Raw genomic sequence first — 12,244 nt, 5'->3', positions numbered from 1 at the left:
AATATGTATACTTTAGAGCAGAGAAGGGAAAGGGGGGACATGCACTGAAACTAGAGGGAGGAAGATTCAGGGGAAATGTGAGGAAGAATTACTTCACAGAAAGAGTAGTAGATAAGTGGAATAGCCTCCCATCAGAGGTGGTAGACGCAAATACAGTAGTACAATTTAAACATGCTTGGGATAAGCATATTGATATCCTTACAAAAAAATAAGGATCAAATATGGTTTGAGGTAACATGTTTAAAAAAGGGGCAGACTAGATGGGCCAAGTGGTTCTTATCTGCCGTCAAATTCTATGTTTCTATGCTCTGGTTTGTTTTTAAACCTCATTTTCTCCATTGTCCATTATGGTTCACATAGTGGTTAGCATTATTGCCTCACAGACCAGTGGTCATGAGGTCAACTAACCTTACAGTGTGAGTATGTCCATGTCTTAGGGAATATAGATGGCAAACTTCACTGTGAGTGAATTCTATTGGTATTCTCTAAGTGCTGTGTAATATGTGTCTGCTAAATAATAACTACTTTGTAAAAGTAACAATAAATTGCTAAATAACAAATCTCAGTCCTGCAGTCTCAACACGGACAGTGCGCATTTCTGCTGCCTTGGGTTTGGTATATTATGTTGACATTCATAATATTAACATGAGATTGTTGCTTTTCAGCATGTGTTGAATGTGATGATACGGGATGAATACAGATGACCAGCGGTCCTGATGCTGGTGGCCAGAATACTGAAGGAGGGATTCCTGACAGGGGTCGGGTAAGTATACTTACCTTCACCCACCTCACCCTGCACCCCCCAACCCTAACCCTCCATACTAGCAACCTAACCCTAATCCCTCCTCGCTAATGCCTAACCCCTGTACCCCACCTTTGCTAATCCTAACCCCCTTCTAAGTGCCTAACCCTCCATCCCCGCAGCCTAACCGTATCCTTCAGCCTTTCACCACAGCCTAACCATAAGCCCCCCGACACTAGTGCCCAAACCTAACCCTGCTCCCCACCCCCAACGTAACGCTAAACTGCCCCTGTTACTCGCACCTTGACATGTCATGTCACACAAGGTGCATGTACATCCCTTCCCCAGCTACTGGGTTGCCCCCTGCCTCACGTGTATAGCAGGTGAGAGTATTCCCTCCATACCTCTAAAACATATATATATATATATATTGGTATAATGCATGGTAGTAAAGAATAATGTACATGACAAAGTAGAATACTATAATCTTGTAGCTATAAGGACAGATTCATATAACTGTGGTGTTTACTGCTTGCCTAAAGCTCTGGGTTTAATGGATGGAGCTATTCAATTATTAGACAATTTCCCTGTTCTGTAAACCCAGTGCTTATGAGCATTAACCTACAGTAAAGATTCAAGGGTAAGTGCCCAGAATCTATGGGTAACCCCATGCGGTAAGCCCCAGAGTACGCCTTTAACATACCATTTTCCTCACAGCTCCTGAGACGTAGTTGCACTATATGAATCTGCTCTATGGTAGATTCCGAGTTTCTGGTCTGAAATAGGATAGAATGATATTGCTCCATACAGCCAACTCTGGCGTAACTCTGGGAGGCAATGGAGTCATCTGCCGCCAGGCTCCTGCTCCCAAGGGGGCACCTCTCCTCCCCTGCAAGTTTGAATCAGTTAATTGAAAGCAGTCCATATTGCTTGTGACTACTCCCCCTCCTAAAATTATTTTTGCAAATGTCACACCCTGTAGTAGAACCCATGACCTGTCTTACTGGAGACAGATACCTTACTGATATTTGGGGAGGCACCAGCTATTTGGGGGGGGCACCAATATTTATATTGCCTCTGGGCAACTGGGACGAACTTATGCCACTGCATACAGCTGAGCTTCATTTCAGGAAGTATACTGACCTTATGGGCTATTTCTGAGAAATTTACACCAGCCTCTCTCACAATGAACCCCATTGTGAATATTGGACAAGAAGGGGAACGAATGGGATGGTAAGTACAGTTCTTTAGAGCGTTTTCCCCCTCAATGTTACCCCTGAAAGAGAAAGAATAGGACAGAAGGTGACAAAGTATCCAGATTTATGACATACAGTATATGCTATTGTATACAGTATTTTACTCTAGAAGTAAAGATATCAATTACACCATGACCAGGATATTTGGAGATATTTCTCATCAGAAGGCAGGGGACAAATAGCAGTTTTTTTTTTGTGCTTTTTTTTTTTACCACGATACATACTTAAGTAACTTATGGAAAATCGTTTGCAACATCTAATTGCACCATCTTCATGTAGCCCTTTAGAATACAGATATCTGTAACATGTAAACCTCCATTTACTGTACATTTAATGGTACACGTCTGCAGATAGACCTGATGTGCAGAGATGCCCATAATGCATAAAACTCCTGTGTGCCTCTCCTAGTACCAGCACTTTGGCCTGTAGATGCTGCTACTACAGTTCAATACCAAAATTACATAGGCAAAAGAAAAGGTACTGCTGTGTGACTTTCAATTAGAATTTGTTTTAATAAAACACACCTTTATTATCTTAATTTGTTAAGGTGCCCATATTCGGATGATTCAGAAGTGCTTTGATGCCCTAGAGCATTTTAATTTTTTTCTTCAATCTAGGGTGATAATATGCCCTTGTGTTAAGATTTATGTAGGTAAAACTGACTGTTCCCTAAGGAAAAAAATGTGCCAACATTGGTCTGCGATTGAAGCTGTGCTATAGGATTATTGACCATGTTCGGCCCTTGATTAGAGAGGGCGGCAGGTCAAAAAAATTATTGAGGCAAAATGAATAATAAAACTTGATGTACCAGCACAAACTTGAATCCCCTCACCCCAAAGACAAGGGGCTTCCATATATGTAATACAGTATGTGACACAACATAAATCATGTAGACAACATGGTGGCAAAATGTTAGCTATGCTGCCTCACAGTACTGAATGATTCCAACCCAGGCCACATTACATGGAGTGTGTTTGTTCTCTCCACATTTATGTTGCTTTCTTCCCACAATTCAAAACACACTGATTCAGTCTTATGCGTAAGTTACAGCTTCTGGGCCAGTTGCACTACGCTTCAAAAGTGATAAAATGGAGAGTGATTAACAACCAACCAATCAGCTCCTGTCTGACATTTTTCAAACTCAAACCATGACATGGCAGGTAGGAGCTGATTGGCTGGCTGTTTATCATGCTCCATTTTATTACTTTTGAAGTTTAGTGCATCTGGCCCCTAGTCTTTCAATTCTCTGTTGCATGACTCAATAGCTTAGTGGTAATAAATAATATTGTAAACCTCCATTTGCCTTATTTATAGATCTTATACTTGTAATTGGGACCTATTGACCTGTTACCAATTATAATGCTCTGGAATACGCTGGCTCTGTAAATAACTGTTACTAATAATGAGAAGGTATTTAGATGGCTGATTGACAATGTCTAGGTCAACAGTCATTAGGCTGACAAACAAATGGTCAACATGGGCAAAGGGTCAACATGGTTATGGTCAACATGAATTTTTGGTGGATTTTTGTTAACGTTTTCATATATTACCATTCACGTGGATTCTGATTGGGAATAGTAGTGTGCCAAGCGCAGCGAGGAACGTGGCTTCCCTTGCCATACAAGAGGACGTAGTACATTAATCGGGGATCCACGTGTCCAGGTGTTGATACTGACACCCCAAAAAAATGGTAAAAACTCATGCTGACCTTTTCACGTGCCAACCTTTTTTCCGTGTCAAAATCTTGCTTGTGTCCACCTTTTTCTAGTGTTGACCTTGTGCAAGTCGACCTTTTGTCATTGGCCTAATATACCACACCCAATGAGAAGTATGCAAGTGATATTCCATCACACTGTTATTTCCAATATTTTACAGCTAATGGCTATTTAATTAGTATTGCTAATTTTGTCAAGGATGATTTTACTCTTCATCTCTAGAGAAGTAACACATAAAGTAAACCCTGAAATTATAGTCTGGAGCTCAGCGGCAAAATCATTTTATGAAGTACATTAAGTGCATTGGAATCACCTCACAGAAGCTCTCTGAACAGTCTACACCTTATTTGTCCAAGCTTTATCGACAATGTTTGTACTGCTGGATGCGAGCTTGAGAACTACAAGAGTATTGATTAAATAATCTTACTTGGAAAATCCAAACTGAGGGAAATGGATGTTGTTCTTGATTAAGATGGTGAAATATGGGACATATTCCTGCAGTGATTCACTGGAAACAAGAAGACAATGAATATAGAGGAGACAGAGGTGCAGCAGGGAATAAAGTTCAGGGAGGAAAGGATGATAAAAATGGAGAATTCACAAGTAAAAAATAATTGTACATGTTGTGCGTTCCTGGAATAATACTCATAGCCCACAGCAGTCCCGGGGGACCGGGAGTACATACTTTCCTGGATTTGATAATGCCAGTTACAGCAAAGCACCAGGAAACATTTGTACTTCATGAATATTATTCTATTCTTAATCAAAACACAAATTGTGCAATTTCTAATTAAAATATTTTCTATAACCATAATGGTATTAATGGATGACTCAGAGATAGATAAAAACAGGCTATATCTGAAATAAAAATGTTATTGTCACTTCTGAGCCGCAGATTTAAAATATATAATGTATGAATTAATTTCAGAGACTTAATAAAGTGCATTGTAGGGAAAACTTACTGGCATCTACTGTAGAACATTTCAGCAGATAACACTTTATATAGTTCCTTGTTTCCGTGTATTAAAACAAGTTTAGAATATTCTTTAGGTGCCATTTATGAGGGCTCTCACACTGGGATATTCGCTGCAGGGCTTAAAGTGGTCCTGGAAAGGTGGGGGAATTCAGGAGAAGATGTATGAAGCAGTGATAAGTGAGGAGAAATGATAAAGTGCCTGGTACTTTATCACCGGACAATCAGCTTCTAACTGTTAAGGTGCCCATACACTAGTAAGATTTATCTTCAGATCTTGCTGGTTGGAACAAAAACATGGTTATGGATGAGTGACAGTTTGTCAGTTTTCCAGCATTTCCAAGCAAATGGTCAACTGTCATTTGCTCTCATCCATAACCATATTTTTGCTCCAACCAGCCAGATCTGAAGATAAATCTGCGTGTGTATAGCCACCTTAAAGTTACACGCTGGGTTTAAAAAGGGACAGTTAGAAGTTGATTGGCCGATGATAAAGTACCAGGCACTTCATCACTTCTCCTCCCCTATCGCTGCTTCATACATCTACCCCTCAGTTCTTTCTGCCGCCTTCTGTATATTTTCTGTGCTGCATTTAATGTTAACAATGGCTGGTGAAGTTGGGGGCATAATCATGCAATATGAATGTAACACCTTTTTTTCACTTAAAATGCAGCTCTTATGGGGCGTACACACGGAGCGATTTTAGCCTAATTTCTAAGTGACCGTAGATCGCTTAGAAATTAAGCACACATCGCTATGTGTTAATGTGTTAGGTACATAGTGATAGCGCTGCTCGCCCCTGCGCATCGCAATTGCTGGGAGATGTAGATACTGCATGCAGTATAAATCTAGTCATTCCCATATTCTAGCTATTAAGAACGCGGGCAATGACAGATTGCTCAGCACACGTTGCTGGTGCAGCTATGTGTGCTGAGCGATCTTGCTGAGCGTTCTAGCATCGCTCACAATGCTGACGAAATCGCTATGTGTGTAGGCCCCAATACTTACACAATAGATCAGTTTTTTTACAATTTTGAGATGGAAAATACATTTTGTGCACAAGCAATATCCAGCTCATATTACTTTACTAGTAAGCCCCCTCGAAGCAAATGCTTTGAAAGCTAGTCTGCTACCAAGTTATTGCCTCTGTGTTTGTGCATGTGTGAGAGAGAAAGAGATGTAGGGTGACATTTAATGAGAGGCGAAAAGTGATCCTTGCGATTTTTAGGCAAAAAACATCCGAAATCGCACTTTTTCCTGAATTTGCATATTTTATGAGATGCGAAAAATGGCAAAAAACACGTTTCTGAAGGTGCGATTTTTAGTAACGCTGGAACTCGCATCCAGATGTTTTCCCATTGAAAAGTATACAAATTGCATATTTAATGAGATGCGAATTCTGGAAAATGTGTTTAAAATTCGCCACACATGCAGACCAGGTTCTGACAGGCAAATTGGCCAGAACCCTGCACAGATCATTGAAATGTGTAAAAGTTTTTTTTTTAAATGGCGTGGAGTCCCCCCTCCTGAGCATAACCAGCCCTGGGCTCATTGAGCCGGACCTGGTTCCAAAAATACGGGGGGGGGACAAAAAGCATAGGGGTCCCCCGTATCTCTTAAACCAGCCCCGGACTCTATAGAAGCTGTTAGCAGTGCCGGAGAAAGCCAGCTCACCACGCTGTCAGTGCGGGGTGAGCTGGCTTTGGAGGAGAGAGGGAGGGCAGCGCTGGACCCTGGGTTGGTAAGTATATTGGTGTAAAAGTGAGGTGTGTGTTTGTGTGTGTAATAAAGTTCTACTTTTCTGTGTGTGTGTCTTTTATTGTAACAATCTTTTTACAGGTGGACTACAAGTCCCAGCGGGCCCATTAATGCCTCGCATGCTGGGACTTGTGGTTCTCCAAGTCCCAGCATGCAGAGGAGGTCTGCTGGCACTTGTAGTTCACCTTCAATGTTATGAATGAGTGTTTTAACCCTATCAGCCACGGTGCTCATGGTTCGGCCGGGAGACCTTATGGAAAAAGCGTCCCCCTGCTGTGACATGACACCGTGGGCTGTTGGAGCCTGGTACTGGTTTCAAAATATTGGGGACCCCCAGATTTTTTGTCCCCCGTATTTTTGGAACCAGGTCCGGATCAATGAGCCCGGGGCTGTTTATGCTCAGGAGGGGGGACCTCACGCCATTTTTTTTAACACAAATTCGCACATTTCCACAAATTTGCACATTTTCATGACTAAAAATCACCCATTGGGTGAAATGTAATAGGATGAGAGATTCAGAAAGTGAGAGATTTACCAAATCTCTCACTTTCTGAATCTCTCATCCTATTACATTTCACCCCATTATCTCACTTAATTGCACCTTTTTTCCCAGAATACGCAGCTCATTAAGTATGCGAATTTGCAGCAAAAAAAAATTAATCGATTTTAAAAAGTGCGATAACGAGCGATTTTGAAAAGTTACTAAAACTCTCATCCTATTAAATGTCACCCGTAGTTTCACTCGCTGTAAACAGTATTTCGGAGACAAATAGACACTATACATATATATAGATGATTATTAATGTCTTTTTTGAAGCACCGAAAACATCAGTATCATACGTCACAACACTTATACAGGCCAATTTAGGACAACATAAGACCAGCCAAGAAAAATACTCTCATCTACACATTTCCTGCCAAACATCTACAAAGAAGATTTAACAGCTATTAAGAACACATAACAAGCCGCACTAAATTTAGAACATCCCTTAAAAAACATTAAACAGGGGGAGCTGTGGTGAGTTATCCTGAGATTTTCTCAACTAAGAATGGCACTTTTTAAACCCTCCTCAAAAAATGTACACAAACCTCACAGGCAGAGAATTCAGGCATGTTGTGTAACATATAGAACAGGTGAAACCTATGTGAAACATTACCATGGAAATCTCTAAATATGTTCTCACTGGTCTCAGTTAAATTTACATGAAACCCATTAGCGGGATTTTTATTATTTTAAATGAACAATACATTCCAATATCCATCTGTGTTAAATTTTACTTGTGAGTGTGGTGTTATAAACGAATCCCGTCAGCCCAGATCATCTTTACACCATGGAGCAATATTTATAAATGATGGAAAGAACCTTTGTGCATGGTGTCGCTAGCGATATCAAACCTAGCATCGCAAGCAAATGCAGGAGTTCACACATACACAATGAGTGATATGAGCAATATGGGCGATATACCGGTCTGATCCGCCTGACCGGACATCATATTGTTCAGTGTGTACTCAACTTTAAAGTGATTAAAATACTGTACATCATGTGATACATATATGTGCATAAAGAGATTTTTTTTGACATTGCACACACAATGCGCCAATTTCATTATTATAATTTAGCATTTAAATGTAAAAATCACACATTGGCATGCATGTTAATCACAACATATCTTAATACTGACCTGGTCACAAATTCATCTTCCAAGGGACACCACGCAAGGATCTCACAGGTTTTCAGAGATCCACGAGAAGCTCGAATGCAGCGTCCGGTCTGCACTCCTGCAGGAGGCATAGATCACATGACACATTATTCAGCCACTTTTACATTGCTAACTGGTGGCTACATTTGCAAGCGGTACAGGAATGTAAATATTTGTATAAACGGAGGATCAGAACTAGTGGTAACTCACCATGGCCAAGGACATGCATTTCTCCGCGCTTACAGTCATCGGCAGAGGTGCACCGAGCATCGATTACAGCCTTACTCTGAATGAGATGCAGGATACATAAATCACTGAGAGTTATATTTAGAGAGAAAGCGCCCTATGCACCCTCTGTGTTCAGAAATAAATGAGAATACGCCCCTTTATTCAGTCAACTACATCTATGCTATTGCACTGCTCCCATCCATCTGCTGGTGGCTGTAACCATCATAATCACCTTATCTTTTCTGACTTATGTTGGATGGATCCCTAGTTACATATGCTCATCTCTGAAATACCCACAATTCGGTCAATGCACCCGCTACACAAACAGGGTAAACTTATCCTATGTGTGCCTGCCCCATTGGTGCCAGATTACACATACTCAAATAGATATATGACAATTATTTTAACCACAAAATTTTTTTTATATATATATATATATATATATATATATATATATATATATATGTTTCCATATATCATACAGCAGCTCTCACCTCAGGACAGGTCCCCAGAGACTGAAGCTTGGTGCTCTCTGTTCTGGTTATGATGGTGAAGATACTGCCACCCTAACACACAGAGAAGACATTGATAATGACCAAGCACTTAAATTGTAAGCAATTCCCTTTCTCTATGACAATTCATTTATAGCAATGGTCTGAGTATTATTTCCTTCCTCCTACAAAGGGCCTTCTTAACATATAGGCACAATGGGTAGATGCCTGGGGCCCCCACAACCATTGGTGTCTTCAAGCAGGAATGGGCTGGGTCAGATGGCATCTTGATCCTGGACTGGTGGCTCCGGAGCATCTTGGGAGGCAGGTAGAAAATGATGCCTGACTGCTCTGATTTGGCGCAATTAACAATCAGAGCAACCAGACCTTCTACCTGCGTACCAGGATGTACAAGATGCTGATTGGCTGCCAGCTTGGTTATTGGAGCATGGCTGGAGCTATCCATCAATCAGTTCAGCATTCTATATCTGCCTACAGTCTGACAGCAAATGGCATTTGCTTGCTGATTGGTGAATAGCTGGAGCTATCCAGCAATCAGAGTGCCGGCAGCCAGACAGTGATGGCTGCCACTTGCTGATTGGTGGCTGGCTGGAGCTATCTAACAATCAGAATGCTGACAGCCATTCACTGGATGGTAGCATGTGGAAAAACAGTGCAGGACAGCAAGAGGGATAATTATATATATATATATATATATATATATATATATATATATATATATATATATATATATATCATTTATTTCTGTGAATGGGTGGGTATGGTCCCCACTGCTTTGCCCATGGCCTTTAAACCTGTTAAGATGGCCCAGCTTCTACAGCATTGTGTCCAGTCCTTGCTGTACACCAGTACAGTTTTCTTTGCTTCGTAGTTGCTTGATAAGAGTCCATTCTGTTCACTTCCCAGAACATTACGCATCAATTGATTGATTTCATAATTCAGTTATAAGTTTCCTCAGCTCCACAACATCACAGGTTATTACTTATTGCCTCACCACCACAGCTACCAGGCTATGATTAATTACTACATCTGCATAATGTCCCTGGTCTTCATTTATTTGCTACTAATTCAAATGCTTCATTCTCTCATCTCCAAAACTTTTCAAGCATATTTCATCTCTCATTGACAGATCTACAGCTTCCATGACCAATTATTCTTCTGTCATCGCTACAACTTTCCATACCACTATTCATAACCCTAACATTATCAGCATCCCTGTACATTATTCAATCTTTGATTGTCAAAATACAACCGACCAAGACTTATTTCCTAATCTACACAACTTGCCTTGCCAATTCTCTCACTCATATAATATGATACGCCATGATTCCCGAGTACTTTCTCACACTTCCCTGGCCATTACTCATTTTTTCACCTTTTACAACTTTCCTGTCCTGTAAATCATTTTTTACCTTAAATTATTCAGCTCTTGTCTCTATAACTAATATTTATAATCTATTCTATTAATGGCTACTTCTACCATTTTACTTTGATATCTGTAGACTTTCCATTTCCACAATTGCTTAGTCATTTTTATTTCCTTCACACCCCTGAATAGCTAGTAACAATGGTGCTAAACCTGAAACAGCCATGGTATCTACTAAAGGTGCATACACACTGTACAATTTTATGACCAATTATTTGACTAATTTTGGCCCTTCTGAACGATATTGGTCAAAATATCTTTCGATGTGTATACGACGAATTACGAATGATGATGCGCATACCCGCCAGTTGTTCATCAAGATTGTTTTTCAACTGTGCATGCATTTGGATATCTTTGAAAACAAGCTTATAAACTGTAGTTAGATCTTTTGTCTTTCGTCAACATCTTTTGTCAACATCTTTCGTCCAGGACACTGAGTTCAAGGGAAATTGGTCATCAATGTGTCTTTCAATTAAATTGGTCAAAACAATTGTACAGTGTGTATGCACCTTTAGTCTGAGTCTTCACTCTTATTACTGTACTCTACCACATCTCACCTCTGGTGGCTTCACATATTCAGCAACATCCCAGATTTTCTTAGCTCCCCTGGGGGCTTTGGACATGGAAACGCCTTTAACTTTGGTGATGACAGCACTCTCAGGACCAGTCTCCCGTGCCTGGTAACCTTTCTGCACCACAAACACATACCTGCCAATACAGCAGCACAGATGAGTACAGTGCAGGACATAGAGATTCCCCCCAAAAAACAAAACTGAGGCAAATAGAGTTCTGTCTAACATTTCCTTCACATGTTAAACATCTTCTAATTCTTATAAAGAATCAATAACATTGCAGAATATACAGTGTGCATATTCCAACTACCATACTCTTATTTGTATCAACTACACCATCCTACATTACTTTTAATTATTCACTTTATCTTCATGTCCCAATACTTTCTCATTATCTCCCTTTGTACTTTTTTCTTCTATTGCTTTACATAAATAGTGTAAATATATATATATATATATATATATATATATATATATATATAGTATACATATACATATATATATATGTCCTCACTCACCATGCAAAGTACACAATGATTAGGAGCTGCAGGAGTCGATAGATTGTCCCAAGATGACGATTCTTCACCACAATAACTTTGGGGGTCTCGTATTCCCATAGTTGCCCGATCCATGTTAGGGAGTGGGTCCAGCAGCCTGTCATGGGCCAGTGTCCTGTCCACGGGCACAGAGTGGCACGTGGTCCCAATAGTCCTGTTTGATAGCTTTAATACCTTAACCTTTATTGCTTTATACTGGCAGAAAATAAAAACCAGTGTCCAAGTCTGGTGGGCTGGTGTCTGAGCATTTTCAGCTTGCTTCTCCTGAGGATGTATGTAAAGCAATTAGTGCTGATCTGAGAGATTGAGGGGAAGCTAACGTCAGAATACAGAGGAGGAAAAGAAGACAATCCAATCATCCTTGTTAGGAGCTGTCACACTGTGCTCTCTAGTGGTTCATTTCAAGAATACATTCTGGTTGTATTAGTGGGTATGGGATTTATATACTTCTGACTTTGGGATTTCTGGAAAAGGGTTTATTTTATGTAAATTGAAGAAACATGTATAAAAGATGCCAAATTGAACGTAATAATAATACTGTATCTGTATTTTTCCACACAGCCTTATATATTCTCGTGTCCAGAAGATTGCGCTTGGCGTGGATACCGTATATCTGTTTATTTTAGAGATGTGCAGGTTCGGATTTACCCGTATTTACCCATATTTACAAGGATCTGAAAACTGTAGCTTATTGGCTATCGGCTGTCACATGTTTTGGTGTGATATGGTGTAACATTTGATAGCCAGATAGCCAATAAGGTCTCGTTTTGAGATTCTGGAAAATCCGGGTAAATCCGAACCTGCA

At 40.2% G+C, this 12,244-nt stretch overlaps 1 protein-coding gene across 1 annotated transcript in view; it reads right to left on the bottom strand.

The window, feature by feature from the left end:
* The window catches only part of P2RX2 (purinergic receptor P2X 2), a 43,024-nt gene extending 31,314 nt beyond the window's left edge, over positions 1-11,710 (bottom strand). The window contains exons 1-7 of the mRNA XM_083145305.1: positions 11,401-11,710; positions 10,868-11,018; positions 8,867-8,938; positions 8,355-8,430; positions 8,127-8,223; positions 4,141-4,221; positions 1,886-2,018 (exon numbers count right to left, since the gene is read on the bottom strand). Coding sequence (XP_083001431.1) covers positions 1,886-2,018; positions 4,141-4,221; positions 8,127-8,223; positions 8,355-8,430; positions 8,867-8,938; positions 10,868-11,018; positions 11,401-11,543 — 753 coding nt within the window. The 5' untranslated portion in view covers positions 11,544-11,710. The remainder of the gene's footprint in view (positions 1-1,885; positions 2,019-4,140; positions 4,222-8,126; positions 8,224-8,354; positions 8,431-8,866; positions 8,939-10,867; positions 11,019-11,400) is intronic.
* Between the last annotated feature and the right edge of the window lie 534 nt (positions 11,711-12,244).

This window comes from Crinia signifera, chromosome 1, assembly GCF_055691185.1.
Source record: "Crinia signifera chromosome 1, ASM5569118v1, whole genome shotgun sequence".
NCBI lineage: Eukaryota > Metazoa > Chordata > Amphibia > Anura > Myobatrachidae > Crinia > Crinia signifera.
Note: the sequence above shows the minus strand (reverse complement) of the source record. Positions and strands in the feature narration are given on the sequence as shown.